Here is a 16,113-nt window from a genome sequence, read left to right as displayed (position 1 = left end):
ACCAGATTGGCCATTTCAAAGTTAACTTTCCTTGCTAGAATTGAACAGGATATAGAACAATACAAAAATAATTAGTTCACATCAGATTATTTCAGGTTGCCTTTTTGTGGGAGGATTAAGGCTGAGGGACCTTCATCATCATGCCAATTCAAACTGGCCTCTTTGGTAATTTGGCAGTCTCTCTAATCCTGATTACTGGGCAGGTCAGACAATCCACTGAGTGTCAGCTTGGTGACTTGGAACTTCATCATGAAGCTTCCTGTCACAGTAAAGCAGGGAGCTGAAACTCCAAACCTTGGACCTTGGGTTCTGAAAAAAGAAACTTTAAAGTCAGACACCAAAAGCCATGGCAGAGAAATTTATTATCAGTGAAATTAAAGAGAAAGTGAGGTGAAAGGAAAGTAAAAGCTGAATGAGGTTCAAGCAGAAACCACTCTCCAGAGAGAGAGAGAGAGCCGTCCCAGAGCAGAGAACCAGAGAAGAGCCAATGCTGTCTCCAAATTTAGTACTGTTTTATGGTTGGCTTGAAAACTGGGTCCTCCTTCAGCAACTTGCTCCAATCAGGTGTTCAATCCTTCCTATGGGGTGGTGGAGTTTTTGATTTAGTTGGTCCTCTCCAGAACTGACATGGTGGCCATCCTATTTAGGAGGGCTTCATCTACAAGTCAATCCCATGTCAATGTGGACACTTCCACCTCTTATCCTCTTACCCATTCATGCATTGAAACTCTGGAGGAGCTTCTCCCATGTCCCTCCCACATACAAGAAGTCCCCTTGCTCCAGGCAACATACACTTGATCCACAGATGGCTCCTCCTTCCTTCAGGAGGGAGTTTCTGCGGCAGGGTATGCTGTAGTCTCTCTAACTTCAGTTGTGGAAGCAGCTCCCTTCCCCAATAATCAGAAGGATGAGCTTGTTGCCCTCATCAGAGCCTTCACTTTGGCAAAGGGAGCCTCCCTTAGTTTCTACACCGACTCTAAATACACGTGCACACACTTCTCTCCCACTCTGCTATTTGGAAGGAGGGAGGATTCCTTACCACCAAGGGAACTTCAATTACTAATGCCCCCTTCATCTCCAATCTCCTTCAGGTCTCAAAGCTTCCCACTGCCATTGGAACTAAAGAATGGCAGCTAAATAACCTCCTTCTCCATGGGCACTTCCTTTTCTGACCTCTCTTTGTCATAGGCCTTTGGTTATTGCTTAACCCATGCATCATCAAAGTTATTCAAGACCAGATTCAAAGGATCTCTAACCAAACCATGAACCAGCTTCTGCTACCAGACTTCCAACCCCTTACCAAATTTGGGACATCCAGAGTCAGCATCACTGGGTCTGACCATCACCATTGCCTCAATAACACCTTGAGCCCCTAACAAGGATGCAGACACCTCCCCTTCCAAGCAGGAAGAAGATGCAGAAGATTGATCTACCCCCATGTCCCTTAAGGGGCCCAATAACAAATAAAAAAGGTGGAATGTAAGGTTCTTGCTGAGCATCTTGATGGCCAGTTTTTGAAAAAGTTTTGCTTTTCCACTCAAGGGCCTTTCTGAGAAAGGCTCCCCACTTCCTCATACCACCCCCACCCTTAACTGCCCACATAAGGACCCACCAGCCTCAAATCCCTGAGCCTCCCCCATAAAAGTCTCGAACCCAAGCCTATGTTGCCACTCTCCATCTACGGAGAGATGGCCTTTATTTGTCAACTCTCCTATGTATATCTGCCTGGCCTGTCTCCAAGTTCCTCACTTTCCTTTCAACTGTCACCATTTAATTTCTTAAGAAAGTTTAAAGAAAGACCCTAAAGTCATATAAACAACACTTTATGACCTTACCATGCATTTCACTGCTCATTGCTAACCCCTACCTAACAACTCCATTTTGATCTTCAGCCCGGTCTACATAGGAGATTAGTTCAAAATAATAGCTTCTTCTACTTTATTTAACAAGCCCAGTAGTATCACTCAAACATCTAAGAGCTCAGAATATTGTTCACATAATCTCTTCTTTTTACATTTTAACCTTTTCACCTTTTTAAAAATAGAAAATGTTATGCATAAAATAGAATATTATACACCCTTCCTGACTCATCACCCAGCTATCAAAATATCCCAGATCCTGGTAGTCTTATTGTTCACCTGTGAACATTTCATGCTTGAGAAAACTTCTGGAAAAATAAACTCTAACCAATCAATGGGTAGCAGAAAATATTTCAACCAAAGGAATAGCATAGAGCTGTTAGTATCTTCAACTGCAAATCTAGGAGGAAGACCAAGGTGTGACTGAGTGTTGGGGAATGGAATGTAAATATTACATGTCTTCTTTGAAAGTTGAAAAAAGACAATTAAAAGAAAGAAAGAGGAAAATCGGAAGAGGAGGTGGAAGTAGAAAACTCGGTTCCTTGCCCATCTGGAGTCTGATGAGAATCAAAGCTGAAAAGCCAAGTGCTTGAGGTTGTGTCTTCTGCTGGACTATGAAGATAAATACAAAGAAGGCTCATCCTACTGACTGAAAATTGCTGTGAAGAGGAGGAGGGAGTAAGGAACACAGACCAAAGATTTAAGGGAAAGGTTTCTGCCCTCAAATGCAGCACTTAGTAATGTTAAAGGATGCAATTACAACTTACTTTGAAGATCTTCATTGGCTTTATTTATTTATTTTTGTATTTTGTGGTGCTTGGCAAATGCTCTACCCCTGAGCCACATCTCCAAGCCCTGGCTTTATTTTTTATTCTAGAAGGAGGCAATTCTTTATCCCATAAAATAGGGTAAGTGTTCCAATGGTTCAAGCAAAGTTGATTGGTTTTCCAGACAGAACAGCAAAAAGAACAAAAAGCAGCTGTAACCCCAGCAACTCAGGAGGCTGAGGTAGAAGGATCAAAAGTTCAATGTCATTCTGGAGAACTTGGCTAGATCTTGTATCAAAATAGAATGTAAAAAAGGTGGGGGCTGTTTCTCGGTGGTAGAGTGCCACTGAGTTCAATCCCCTGGCCCCCACTCCCCAAAACACAGATTGGAGTGCAGGTAACAATGGAACATACACACACAGAGACACACTCCCCACCCCATCCCATCCCCTTTCTCTGTCTCTCCAGGGGAAGAGGAGGCTCTGTTCTTTCCTTGTCTTATTCATTTATTTACTTACTTATGATCACCAAAAACCTGGCTAGAGCCTCCTGGCTCCCTCTGATCTGACCTCTCCTAGGTCAGAACTAGGTCCTGCACCTATGCCAAAGGCAATCACTCAGAACGGGAATCTATTCTTGAGTCACACAGGGCAAGGATGCGCACCAGAAAGATTCTGGGGCTCTCCTGGTCCTCCCACCACCCAGCCTCCTGGTGTGTTTCCATGCCATCTCTTCTGATCAGGGGTCACCTTTCGCAGGTGGGGTCTCCTGGGGATTCTGGTGTTGCCTGAAGGGACTTTTCTTTGAGCTGGAGGGAACCAGCCCTTGGCTCATTTTGCAGACTTGGAAAGTACTCCTTTTGGGGACAGTTAGCTGCAAGGACCTGAGCATGGAATTGGGCGCCACCCTGGGGTGAGGATGGCAAAGATCAAAACCACCCACAGCTAGATCAAGGAGGGAGCCAGGAAGAGAACACTGCCATCTTCTGGCAGGCAGGGGAAGTCCCCGCGGAGGAGGTGGGTGGGGTGGCCTCCGGTTCCCGGGCCAAGGGAAGGACTCCTTTTTCCTCCAAATCTTCCCAGAACTGGGAAGTGTCGGATAGTCACTTATTTTGTTTTTTTAGTTAAAACGGAAAGTCCTAGTGTGCGCGCGGCAAGGATAGATGATGGGTGGACGGAGTTACAGTGCAAAATCATGGAAGTGGGAAAGGGGAACTCGGGAGTGGCGTGCCAAGGTGTAATGGGCATCGGATGAAGAAGGCAGCCGCAGCCCGAGCTCGGGGCCAAGGCCGGGCCGCATCCTGTGGCAACTGTGAGTCACCCATTAGCAGGGCTCACCCAGGGCTGAGGTCGTGTGTATAGACACGTGCTGGAGGGTGAGAAGGCAGCACTGGGTCTGGGGGAAACCTAGTTCCATCTGCACCCGCCGGACGAAAATGTCCTTCGTCCTTCGCCAGATGATGCAGAATTTAAGGGAGGTCTGATGCACATCAGCGGGAGGAGAGACCCCCCGCACCACTGGGTCCCGCGCTCCAAGTCCACGTGCTCAGCCCAGTACCCGGGAGGTCCCTCCCTAGGGGGCGTGGCGGGGCGGGCTCCGCCCGGAGGCTGCGTGCAGCGCTTCAAAACAACCCCGAGGCCCCACCCCGTGACTCACCGCCGGGTGTGGCCCTAGCCTAGACATTTCACTCGCGAAGTGGGCTGGAAGCCCGGCTCCCGCGACTCCGCGTTGCCCCTGCATCCTTGAGGTTCCTTGAGGTTCTCAAGGATACGGGTCCTGGGCTCCCTCCCGCCCCGGCTCCCATCCTCCTGGGTGCAGCTGGCTGGGAGAAACTCCCGAGTCCCCTCCCCCACCCTCGCACCCCCGCACCCCCCCCCCCCCCCGCTTCCAGCTCTTGCAGCCCCTCGTCCCCTTCCAGAGCGGAGTCCTAGATCTGGGGACTGAGTACCTCCCGTTCTAGGAGGGCCGGCTTCCTGTAACAGGGCCAGCGCCTTTGAATTGGGGGTGGGGGTGGGGCGGATAAGGGAGCCAGTGGTTAGGAAGATGAGAGGATGGAAAAGAGTGCTCTGGACGGTCAGTCTGGGAAGTCCAAGGCTGGATTTCAGGTCTTGGGTTTGAGGTTGCCCTTACCGGGGAAGTATGGGTCCCTCTTGGCGCTAAACACTAAGTAGACACAGTGTGGAATCATTAGCTTTAATGAAGGGCAAACCAAAGAGGTAGCTGCTGAACAGAGCTTAGGGCCAAGTTCTGCTAAACAGGTCCTGGAGGGAAGTGCCCATGTCTTCCGTCATTTCTGAAGGCCAAATTTCTTCCCTAGACCAGAGACGCTGTCAGAGGCCTGGTTAGCAGCTTTGTCTATGGCTTCCTGGGTAGACTTGCCAAGATTGTCCATGGCTGCGAAAGGAAAGAAGGGTGTGTGGGTAAGAGAAGGGGTCTTCCTCCCCAGGAAGTCTGCCTGTGGTCCTTGTAGGCAGAGAATCCTGCAGAGGAGAGGATGGTCCAGGGTTGAAGCAGGGTTGAGAAGTGGCTGGGGCTGCCCATCATCCCTCCCCGCCAGCCCTGCCAAACCTTTCTGTCCAGCCTCTGTGGCCTGATTCAGTACATGCTGCCCTGCTTCACCGACTGCTGTCACTGGAACAGAAAGACAGGAAATTTACCCCCTGTTGAGTCACCACTGACCACTGGGGAGTCACCCCACCACCACTTCCCTGTGTTCTCTATTCTATCCTATAGGCCCAAGGGATTGTTGTCCATTGAGATGAAGTCCCTTGCCCAAGGCCACCCAACCATGTCACTGGGGCATTCTTGTTTGTTTATTTATAACTCTTGGCCCTCTCCTCTTGCCAACCTCCCGCCCCATCTCCAGAGTTGCTGAGAAAATATTCAAGGAAGGAAGGCAGCACAGAGCCTAGGTTAGGGATCCAGTGACTGTGGACAGGAGAGGGGCACACACACCTCCTCTCATCCAGTGCATCCGACCCCACCCTCTTCAATCCTGGGGATCCCCTGGCTGGAGATGGCACCTGAGCTATGGCTACTGTTGGTCTTGGTTCAGGATGACCCTGTCCACTTTAACAACTTCTCCCATAGAAAATGCCTGATGTCTCACCTTTAGTGCCCCTGACTCTAGGGCCTCTACTTTCATCAAGACCCCTTCCTACCTCCTCCCCCTGTGGCCCCCCTCAAAGAGCACACAAACACGGATGTCAGTGCTTCAGTAGGCAGGCAGCTTAAGGCATTAGGAAAGGAAATGCAGAAAGGAGGTGGAACTTCCAAAGTAGAGCTATCTCCCTGCCACCAGAGTTTCTGCCTCCCCAGGAAACCTGAACTAGGTGCTGCAAGGAGGAACCAAGTGAGCCAGGGGCCTCTTCATATCCCTTACTCTCCGTCTTCAGCTGTGAAGCCTCTGGAACAAGGAGAGGACTTCAAAGTAAAGAAAGTAAGGATATTTTTTTTTCCCCCCAGAGGGGTCAAAATCAAGCCCAGTGAGGTCCGGAGCAGCCTCCGGATCCCATTCGTCCTGTGCTCATAGACCTGGCAGATGGGAGGTGAGCCAGCGTCCTTTCTTCGTGGAACTTTTCCCACTCCTGAGGGCATGGGTGGGGACGCTTAGGATCTGGGTAGGGTTGTGCTGCCTGCCTGCCTGTTCCTCCCGGGAGGGGTGACAAAGCCCAAAGCGAAGCCTAGGACCCCTGGGGCACCACAGTACCCAACATCCTGTCCCTCAGGGCATTCTTTGCAGGTGCAGGTGCGGGGTCCCTTGCATCTCTGGGAGATGAAGTCCTCAGACATGGGGGCCGCGCAGACCCGTGGCTTCTGCCAGGTGCATCCAGGTGGGTGACCCCGCTGGTGCCCAGGTAGAATGCTGTCCTCACCTGCTTCCTGGGCTGTCCCTTCTGCCTGCTGCTTCAAGTCCTTAAAACTCTTGCTGGCCATAGCTTCCAGGGGTATGCCGGGTAGTCAAAACCGTCAGACACACAGACCGCTGGAGTTTGCTCGCGGCTCTGAAGACTGGTGCGCTAGTTTGTGTTTTTAAAGCGTCCCAGGGACGGCCCACCTCGCTGGGGGGAGGGGGGGCGGGGGTTGCTGGCTGGCGGAATCCGGGCATGACCCCGCCCTGTGCCAAGCTTCTCTTGTGGGGCGGGGGAGGGAGGTTGGGAGAGGGAACAGAGGACATGCTTGCCTCTGGGTACCTGCAGTGGGAAGGCTGCCACTAGAACCAGAGTAAGAAGAGAGACTAGGTTAAGGATCCAGTGATTGGGCAGGAGAGAGGCACACACAACTTCTCTCATCCAGCCAGTCCGACCCCACCCTCTTCAATCCTGGGATCCCCCACTTGATGAGCCTGAAGTCAGTGTCAAGACGGGAGCTGGATACCGAAGCCGACTTAATAATAGCAGCTGGTTTCTATTAAGCATTTATCTTGCGCCAGGAGCTTCCTTAATGTTTTACAATCTCTTGTATAATTTTTACACCACCTGGTAAAAGAAGTGTTATTAATAGCATCAGTTTATACGGGAAAACTGAGGCAGATAAAGGGTGAATAGATTTTACTCAAACCTCTGTGGCAGGACTCTAATATGGGCTGGCCGTGCTTTGAAACCCCCCCAACCCCAACACCCCCCCCCCAACACCCCCCGCCCCCCTGCAATCATGGAACCTTTTGTTCCCACACACCAGGGTGGTGCTGCAGACTGGCTGGCTGTTCTGGGGCTTCTGGGACCCGGTGGTTGCAGACTGGAGAGGATTCAGTAAAGATCAACAAGAAGAGGAGCCATTGGCATGAACACTTGCAAATGATGCAGCCCCAAGTGGAGAGTGAGGAAGCTGCCCCTTTGTGTCAGCTGGAAAGGAGGTTGTCACGGGTCACCAAATTCTGACCAGTAGAGCAAGTAGCGCTGCTCAGAGAGGGCAGGAATGGCCAGGGTCTGCTCACTTTCCAAAAAAAGTCCAGGGACTTGAGGATCTCTTGGGGCACTAGAAGTCAGGAAGCTGCATCTGAGTTGAGGAGACAGGATTCCAGAAACAGCGACACATACCCATCCCCCACTCTAGAGGCATAGTGAAGCCCCCACCCTCCCCAGCACACTCTGGTCACACACAGGCCACTGCCCCTCTCCAGGTCTAGTGTTATGACCTTCCCTAACTCTTTCTCTGCACTCTTGGAGTTGCTCTTAGAATTCTGGGGAGCCCCTGCCTACCCAGGCCACTGTGCTGTCTTATATCCTCCTTGTCGTAGCAGAGGGTCAACCACTGGCCTGGAGTGTCTGGAAGCCCAAATGTGCATATGCATGTGCAGACACACATACACACACACACACACACACACACACACATGCGCACACGCAGACACACACAAAGTATAGATTAAAGACGATTAAAACACTAGGCAAGAGAAAGGGTAAGGTGATGATTAGTGGGGGAAGGGAGGGAACACAAGTGCAGAGGCATAATGCCCCATCCCTACCACACCCCCTCCACACACATAGGTGTTAAAGGGAGGCAATCCCCTAGACAGTGGTGGGGGACTTCAGCCCAGCCTCTGCCTCAGCCTTTCCAGCCCTCCTGAATCCCCTCCCACAACATCATGTCTTTAACCTGGAAGGCTCTTGCCACTGGGCTGGTCATCACATGGGAGCAGATCCTATTTGATACCCAGCCTCAGCCCCTGTGAGTAGCAAACAAAACACGAAGGCAGCAGCTACTGTCTGGAGGACCAGCCAGCCTTCAGAGGTGATGCAGAGACCGCTCAGTGTTTCTGTACAGCATCACGCACTGGAGTCAGTCCTCTTGGGCTCAGAAACCCTTAGGACAAGTCTCTTTACCTCTTTGAGCCTCTGTGTTCCCAACCTTGAAGAGAAGAAGTGACTAATATGTGTATGCAGAGTTAGAGTCTGACCCCAAGGCCAAGGAGGCACACAATATGGAGGCAGAAATGCCAAGATTTTTCACCCTGTTTTAGTCACCCATCTGACACTGGCAAGGTTTCAGCAAAAGTGCTTTGCAAGTCCCTGAAAAGTAGACTCAACCACTGCCATCATCATAACCCTCATGTCAGAGGTGTCATCTACAGCAAAGCTAGTGCAGGACTAATTATATACTACTCAGCTGAGTGACCTACAGAATTTTGATGTTTTTTTTTCAAAATTGGTGATTTTTAAAGTCAACTAAAGACAAATGAATCTAGGGGGTTTATTTAGGTTTTCTCTTGGGTACATGCCCAACTCTCAGTTGAGGGCCTTGCAAGACAAGGCAGGGTCAGGGGCCTCTCAGACAAGGAGAGGCATAACGTAAGAACAGTGCTCTTCTGGAGAAGACAGAAGCAGCCTCTAAGGGCCCAGAGCACATGACAGGGCATTTAAAAGCAAAGAGTACTGCCGGTGGGGAAGGAGCTTGCTGGAATAGGCTGACCTTGATGTTTGGCACTTGAGTCCAGGACAGAACCTCCGAGTGTGTGTGTGTGTGTGTGTGTGTGTGTGTGTGTGTGTGTGTAGCATCAGCAGGGATACTTCCAGACTGCTTATGCAGATGTAGAGGGCACTGGGAGGGAGTCCCATGAAGGCTGTGCCCAGGGATCAGGTCTAGGTACCTTCTCTCCCCACACCCAGTCACCTGAGCTCAGTTTGCTCCTCCTGGCTTTCCCTTACAGTCCAGAGAACTCTCAAACACACCCAGGCCCCTGGGGCATGCACAGGCCTGCTCATAGGCCTGTGTCTGAACCAGACAGCAGGAACGCCACTGCCTGCCCAGAGCCTCCCCCAGACCCTTCACTACTGCTCATGGGACCAGCAGCCTCTGCTCCTTTCTGCCTCTTCAGCAGTGGACATCCATGACCAGCTGACCAGGAGTCAGCCTAGCTCAGCTGTATCTGACTGACTCCCATCCCCCTGGGCTGTCCTTGACCCTGACCCCTGTTGCAGAGGCAGTATAGACAGGGTAGTGTCTGGAATGATGTGTGACCTCCAGCTCTTACTCTGAAATCAAGGACCAGAGACTTAGGGCAATTCAAAGCTTGAAGTTTAAATTGGCTATCAAAGAAGAGAGCCAGGTTCCCAAAGAATAAGACCCCAGGCAAAATGGGACAGTGGGACACTGACCAGCCTGGTGCTGGGGTCGCTTTGAAAACTTGGGGGGCAGGGCTCTGCCAAGAGCACCCCAGAGCCCAGACAGTCTCACTGTTCATAGCAGAACGAGGAATCAATGGGGTGCCCCTAGGGCAAGGCCCCTGGTTTGTGCCCAGTTTCATTGTTAGCTTTTACTATTTTTCTCTCGAGGTGTGGCTCAATCTGATGCACCTCAGCTGTCTTGTTGTTTAATGACACCTGACAAGTTTCTGGGTGCAGGGAAAGAAAGCCTAACCCTAATTTTGGTGGGGAGCTTGCGACTGGCTAGGTTCCGGTGGGCGGTCACTTCCTGGCTCTACTGTCCGTCCTATGTGTTTAAGCTTTGAAAGTTACCTTCTGCTCCAGGGAGGGTGTCAGGTGTCCCTAATCCTTCAGGACAGTTGGTGCTAAAGACATATGCAGCATCCTCAACTCCAGCTGACCTCAGGTTCTTCAGCGACGGTGGGTAGGCAGGTGGGTGGGGTTCACCCCAAGGGGGAGCTGCAGCTCAACCTGGGGACATCCAGCCCTGCACACTTGGACAGCGTGAGATGCCCACTGTGGGGAGCTGGAGGAGCCGCTGCCATCATGCTAAAGGGGGATGGTTCCCAAAGGCACCAGTTCCAGAAGCACTCTGCGTGTTCCCATAGTGTCCCTGGTCCCATCAACCTAGTTCCTGTCCCTGAGACCTCCCAGGGGGCTTCATGAACAGTAACAGAAAAGAGAGGAAGCATGGTGGGGTGAGGCTCAAGTTTTATTTTGAATCATTAAAAAAAGAAAAAAAAATTCACAGCAGCATCTGTTCTGTGGGTCCAGAAGACTCGGGGGGCCGGAGAGGATGAGGGTAGGAGGTGAAGTCGGTGGCAGCAGCATAGAGGACAGGTCTCTGACAGCTGGGCTTGGGTGCGGGGAGCGTGGGCAGCCCGCTGGGCACGCTCCAGGGCAGGGCACGCTCCAGGGCAGGGCACTCCTTGTGCCAGGAGGGAAGGGGGTTCAAGGCAGAGGGGTGTCCCTCGGGGACTCTGCAGCCATCCGGCAACCTTTTAGTTTCCCCCACTCTTGGCCTGGGAGAGACAGTGAGACTCTCACACCTGCTCCAGGTCCCCAACACTCAATGGCTGCCCTGGAAGGGTCACTCGTAAAGGAATCTCTCACTCCAGACCAAGGTTGGCTCTACCCACAGTCCCTGTTGGGGGCTGCAGAAGGCTCCCTGACAGGTTCTGAAACCCCCGGAGGGAAGCAAGAGTCTGTGAGGGCTGGGGTCCCTACCCAAGAACACCCCCCCCCCCCGTGTGCCCCTGGAGCCCAGATCCTACCTCCTCAGCCACTTCTTCCTCTTCGGCTGCCTGGTCCTCCTGTTTAGGGGCAGGTTGGTCCAAGTCCTCCTGCAGGGGATCAAAGAGGACATGAGGCAGGGTGCTGTGGCATACATCTGTAATCCCAGCAGCTTGGTAGGCTGAGGCAGGAGGCTGACAAGTTCAAAGCAATCCTCAGCAAAAGCGAGGTGCTAAGCAATTCAGTGGGACTCTGTCTCTAAATAAAATACAAAATAGGGCTGGGGATGTGGTCGAGTGGTCGAGTGCCTCTGAGTTCAATCCCTGGTACCCTCACCCCCAAAAGGGAGACTATAAGGAAGTCACAGAGGCCCCCAGCTACCTGCAGCTAGAGTCTCATCTATGCTGGCCTCAAAGATGATCAGAGGCCCCTTTTGGAGGGGTGACAGCCCACAGCTGGAGTTCTGTCTGATGATGCCAAGACCTTCTGGAACCCACCTTCATAAACCCCAACCCCCGCAAGCGGATCCCAAATCCTGGGTACCCTCTACTGGGGTTCCTTAATGAAGAAGGCTGGGAGCATGGAGAGAGGTTGAGAGTGGACAGATGTTCCTGAATCACATTAGCATACACCTTTGCACTCCTCTGAGTCCCCAAAGAGCCCTAGGAGGAGAGTTGTGTCATCACTGTATACAGGGATCCTGAGACTAGGAGGACCAGGGATCCAGGTCAAGGCCTCAGAGCTCAAAGCAGCGGAGCTAGTCAGCATCAGGTTCAGCTTGCTGTCCATCAGGCCATTTCTGCCCACAGGAGCATGCTCTCTCTTCCTGCATCCTGGACAGGCTCTGGAATCAGGCCTGTCTTCTGTCCCCTATGCCCCATGCCAGTCAGACTCTTGCCTAAGTGGTCATGACAGCTGAGTGCTCAGGACAGAGTGCTGATTGGCCTGGACCCTGCCCTCAGCTCCTGCCTTCGGAGGGTCCAGCCACTTCTGTGCTACCACATCCTGCCCCTTGGTGGAGTGGGGCATTAAAAGGGCACAGAACTTTGTTGGCCAGGGAGGGCCAGGCTCTCTAGGTGAGAGGCAGGGGGCCACCTGCTTAGTCTGACCACTCCAGGGTTGGTGCACGAAGCCTGGGGCATGAGCAGTCACAAGCACTACAGGCCTCTATGGTTCACTGGGGAGACAAGTTGATACTAGTTTTGGGGTGTCACCAGAAAATGAGTCTTCCTTGAGGCAGCTCCTCTAGGAGGCAAGGAGTGCCTGGGTAAATTCCTAGAGGCCAAACCCAGCCTGACACCTCACCAGGGGCCTTTTGTGCTGTGGAGTGTGGAGGGGGGCCTCCTTGGATACAAGTGGGTCCAGCCCAGGGCACTGGTGATGATGATGATGACCACTCATTGGGTTTTAACCATGAACCAGGGAGGCCTACATTCTGGAGGTCATTTCTCTGCCATATCCTACAGCTCAGTGAGAAAGACACTCACTCCCATTTCACAGATGAGGAAATGGAGACCAGACAGGTTACACAGCTTCCCAAAGTCGCACAGCTAGGAAGGGGCAGAACCGTTGACTAGGAGAAGAAACGGCTGCCCACTCTGGGGATAAGGAGATCCTGTGCTAGCCCTAGAAGCACACACCTGGGTGCTGGTCCTGGAGCCAGGGACAGAGGGCCTGTATCTTTCTACCCCTCCCAGAGCAGGGATCCCCAGTACGGGCTGCGCCCAGAGCCTCAGACTCCACTGACTGGGGTGGCCTGAATCAGGTATGGGAGATGGAGACAGTGTGTCTAAGGAGTCAGCCCCGGCCCCACTCTCAGGTCCCTGTCATAACCTACACTCTCACAGTCTCTCAGAGTGGGGCTCAGGAGCCAGGCCAGCCATAGGATCGCCACCCTTTTGGCATCGTGGGTATATTACCTAATCCCTGGGCCTTGGTTTCCATGACCTATCTCATAGGATATTTGTACCCATTTTTTAAAAATTTTTATTTGTTCCTTTTAGTTGTAGGATATTTGTACCCATTAAATAAGTTAATAAGTGTAAAAAACTTTCAGTAGAACTTGCTCTGCGGCAGGTGCCGGGACAGCTCATGCAGCTCGCATCTACCTTCTGCAATGCCTCCTGCTGCTGTGCCTTCTGCTGCAGCCCTCTTTCCCATGCACGCTCACACATTGCACGCACATGCACACACACACGCACACACGCATGCCCCCTCATCCTGGTACACACACTCAGCACATGCTGCACACCTGCTCACACACAAAGGCCCCAGTGGAGGGTGGGGTCAGAACTGTTACTACTTTTTCACCACCAGGGGGCGCTGATTCCCTGCTGCTCCTGGGAGGAAGCAGCAGCCAGGTCTGGGAGGGCAGCTGGACACTGGGTGGTGACTCTGCAGCTCCAACCTGATGTCCACTGCCTGGGAGGCTGCTTATCACCATGTGATCTGTTTTCACTGGTAAAATGGGGTATATCCTCCATGCTGAAAGCCATGGAGCTGGCCTGGTTTGGGGCCTCATTTTCCTTGTCTATAAAATAAGCCCTAACTCTACAATTCAGGGGCATTTGTAAGGATTCCAGATATGAATGATGTGAGGACACCAAGCACAACCCCTGCACAGACACACAGAGGGTGATGAATGGGAAGGGGATTCAGTGCCCAGGTCTGTGAGTAGCCACCTTGGTTGGCTTCTCTGGACCCAGAGGAAGGATGGGAGCAAGGACTTACCTTGCGCACCACCCCAGTGGTGACCACAACTTTCTCCGCCTCCTCCACGGTCTTGGTGGCCACAGTATTGACGCTGGAGACCACAGCCTCACTCACAGCGTTGGCCTGCTCCTTGGTTTTCTCGGCCACTGTGGGAAGACTGGGGCTGGCCTGGACCCTGACCCTCCCCACCAAGTCAGGCAGAGAGGCCTTTCCCAGAGCACTGGGACTCTGGCTCTTTGGGACCCTCCGATCCCTGTTTTTGACTTCAGGACAGCTTCGACACTCATGGGCGGGAGTGGGAGCCTTACCCTGATCTAGTTCAGGTGTGCAGGGATCTGGATCCCCATAGGGATTTGGACCCCGGTTGGTGTAAGGAGGACTTTGGGCATGGGCCCTTAGTACTAGGGTGCAGGAGTGCTGAAGCCCCGTCCCTCATGCCCCTGGTCCTGGGGATCCTCACCTGAGGTCACGCTCTGCACCACATTTTCCTTGGTCTTGGCTCCTGGGAAGGAAATGGAAGCGTCAGCCCAGACCCACCTCTTGGTGTTGGAGGCGGTCAGGACAAAGAAGCCACAGAACAGCTGGACAAGCTGGGGGTCAGTAGAGGGTGTCTGGGGGCCAGCTGCCCCTTCAAAGGACTGCTTCCTGCTATGTCTGGAGCTAGGGGACGGATGGGGAGGAGACAGGACAGGATGGAGGGACAAAAGAGAGTTAGGGACACTGGTGTACCCAGACTCTGCCTGGGTGTGGTCCGGCCTCCAGAGCAGCATGCTGGTCAGGGAAGACGAGGGCTGAGTCATCGCCTCAACCTCCCCGCGCCTCCTCTTCAGAGGGAGCAGAGGGACATTGGAGTGGGTTAGGCACTGAGCCAGAGTCCCACCTCCCCTGTGCACCTCTTCACCCTAGGCAGGGAGGAACCTGTGGCCTGGCCAGGCTGCAGCTCCATGTGAAGAGGGAGGGAGCTCGCCTAATCACCAACTGCTCACAGCTTCAGGGTGTCCAAGTTCGGAGGACCCTAGGATGTGTTTGTGCATGCCTTGATGAATGCATAGAGAGGCGGTCAGCTGGGTCAGAGGTCTGAGTGGCACTCTGATCCTGTCCTAGAGACCCTGGGGCTCCAAGGAAGCCAGAGGCAAACACTGGTGTGTGCAAGGGACTGTAGATGCTGCAGGATCTGGAGACCCTGCCTCAACAGACAGGTCCTCGCCCCCTCCCAGAGTGCCTCCCTGGAGCTGGGGAGAAAGGTCCTCCGACCAAAGGTACCAGACATCCCACCCCAGGCACCACACTGCCCTTCCCTGCCCCACCCTTCCCCGCCCTGCGTCACTCACCCACATACATGACCCCCTCCTTGGTCTTCTCAGCAGCCTCTGTCACCCCCTGCTTGGTTTTCTCCACTGCACCCACCACGCCCTCCTTGGCGATGGAGAAGCCCTTCTTGAAGACATCCATGTTGAGCAAGAACAGAACCTGACTCTCCCTGCGAGCTGTGGGCTGGAGCTGGCGCGAGTGCTGCCGCAGCCGCTGTCCCCGCCGCCGCTGCCTCTTATTGACGTGGATGAAATATTGATGTCATGTTGGCTGGCGGGAGCCCAGCCAGCCCAGGCGGGCGTGGGGGTGGGGAGGGTGGAGGGAGGGAGGCCTTCCCCAGGGAGGTACAGCAGGGAGAGGTCCCTGGACCCCTGCTGGCCCAACTGTGCCCTCCTGACCCTTGTCCTCCAAGAAGGGACATGGGGGCTGGACATGTCCTAATTCATCACTGCCCCTCATTCATCGGCTGCCCTGCCGACCTGCAGGCTTCCCTGGCTGGGTGCTATCAGGCCTGGGGCTGTTGTTTTCAGTGCACAAAGAAGGGGTAGGCACTTTAACCAGTGCTGCAGGGTCACAGATAGGGCAGGGGTCAGAGCTACTGGCCTGTCAAGTAAGAATGACCCACCTCTAAAGTCAGCCTGGACTACCCAGCTACCCACAGCACCCTGGATGCCCTAAAGCCTGAAACTCCTGCCAAACCAGTTGGAGGAGCTGAGGCCAGGCACATAAGGTTTTTCCCCATGTCCTGGGCTTTGGCTGTGCTGTGTGACCCCAGGATAGCTCCTTTCCTTCTCTGAGCCTCCACCCACAGCCCAGTGGCAAAAGGTGCTGAGGAGGTGCCTCCACTTCCTGGCTAGCAGCGTGGGTGGGCAGCAGGGTCTCCCCCGAGAGACCCTGCAGCCCCACCTGGAAGCCTAGGCATTTCTCCTGACTCCCATGGGTTTGTAGGGCCACCCTCTGGGTCTCCCACACTCTAGTGTCCCTAAGCCAAGAACTCCTGGAGCACAGGAACTGGTCTGCGTGGTTGGCGGCCTCTGTGGGGGCCAGGCAGGAGGCGGGGGTGGGGGGGGGGCGGCGGATGAGACC

The 16,113-nt window shown here is 53.4% G+C and overlaps 2 protein-coding genes across 3 annotated transcripts; both read right to left on the bottom strand.

The window, feature by feature from the left end:
* Positions 1–4,805: 4,805 nt before the first annotated feature.
* On the bottom strand, positions 4,806–6,660 carry ADIRF (adipogenesis regulatory factor). The gene is made up of 3 exons (XM_081267667.1): positions 6,502–6,660; positions 5,195–5,257; positions 4,806–5,020 (listed from the first exon to the last, which is right to left on the bottom strand). Exons 1-3 carry the CDS (start codon positions 6,560–6,562, stop codon positions 4,914–4,916), a joined length of 231 nt encoding a protein of 76 aa, XP_081123793.1. The 5' UTR covers positions 6,563–6,660; the 3' UTR covers positions 4,806–4,913.
* A 3,822-nt stretch (positions 6,661–10,482) lies between these two features.
* Positions 10,483–15,917, bottom strand: SNCG (synuclein gamma). 2 transcript variants are annotated; one of them, XM_081267892.1, is made up of 5 exons: positions 15,048–15,277; positions 14,177–14,218; positions 13,735–13,862; positions 11,046–11,114; positions 10,483–10,793 (listed from the first exon to the last, which is right to left on the bottom strand). In XM_081267892.1, the coding sequence occupies exons 1-5, from the start codon at positions 15,166–15,168 to the stop codon at positions 10,773–10,775; spliced, it is 381 nt and encodes a 126-aa protein (XP_081124018.1). In that variant the 5' UTR covers positions 15,169–15,277; the 3' UTR covers positions 10,483–10,772. The 2 variants fall into 2 exon arrangements, with proteins under 2 accessions (XP_081124018.1, XP_081124017.1); XM_081267891.1 differs by lacking the exon at positions 10,483–10,793 and adding an exon at positions 10,802–10,949 and having other exon boundaries at positions 15,048–15,917.
* Between the last annotated feature and the right edge of the window lie 196 nt (positions 15,918–16,113).

This window comes from Spermophilus citellus (assembly GCF_964194105.1).
Source record: "Spermophilus citellus genome assembly, chromosome: 15".
Classification (NCBI taxonomy): Eukaryota; Metazoa; Chordata; class Mammalia; order Rodentia; family Sciuridae; genus Spermophilus; species Spermophilus citellus.
The sequence above is the reverse complement of the archived record's forward strand: the minus strand, read 5'-3'. Positions and strand labels throughout refer to the sequence as shown.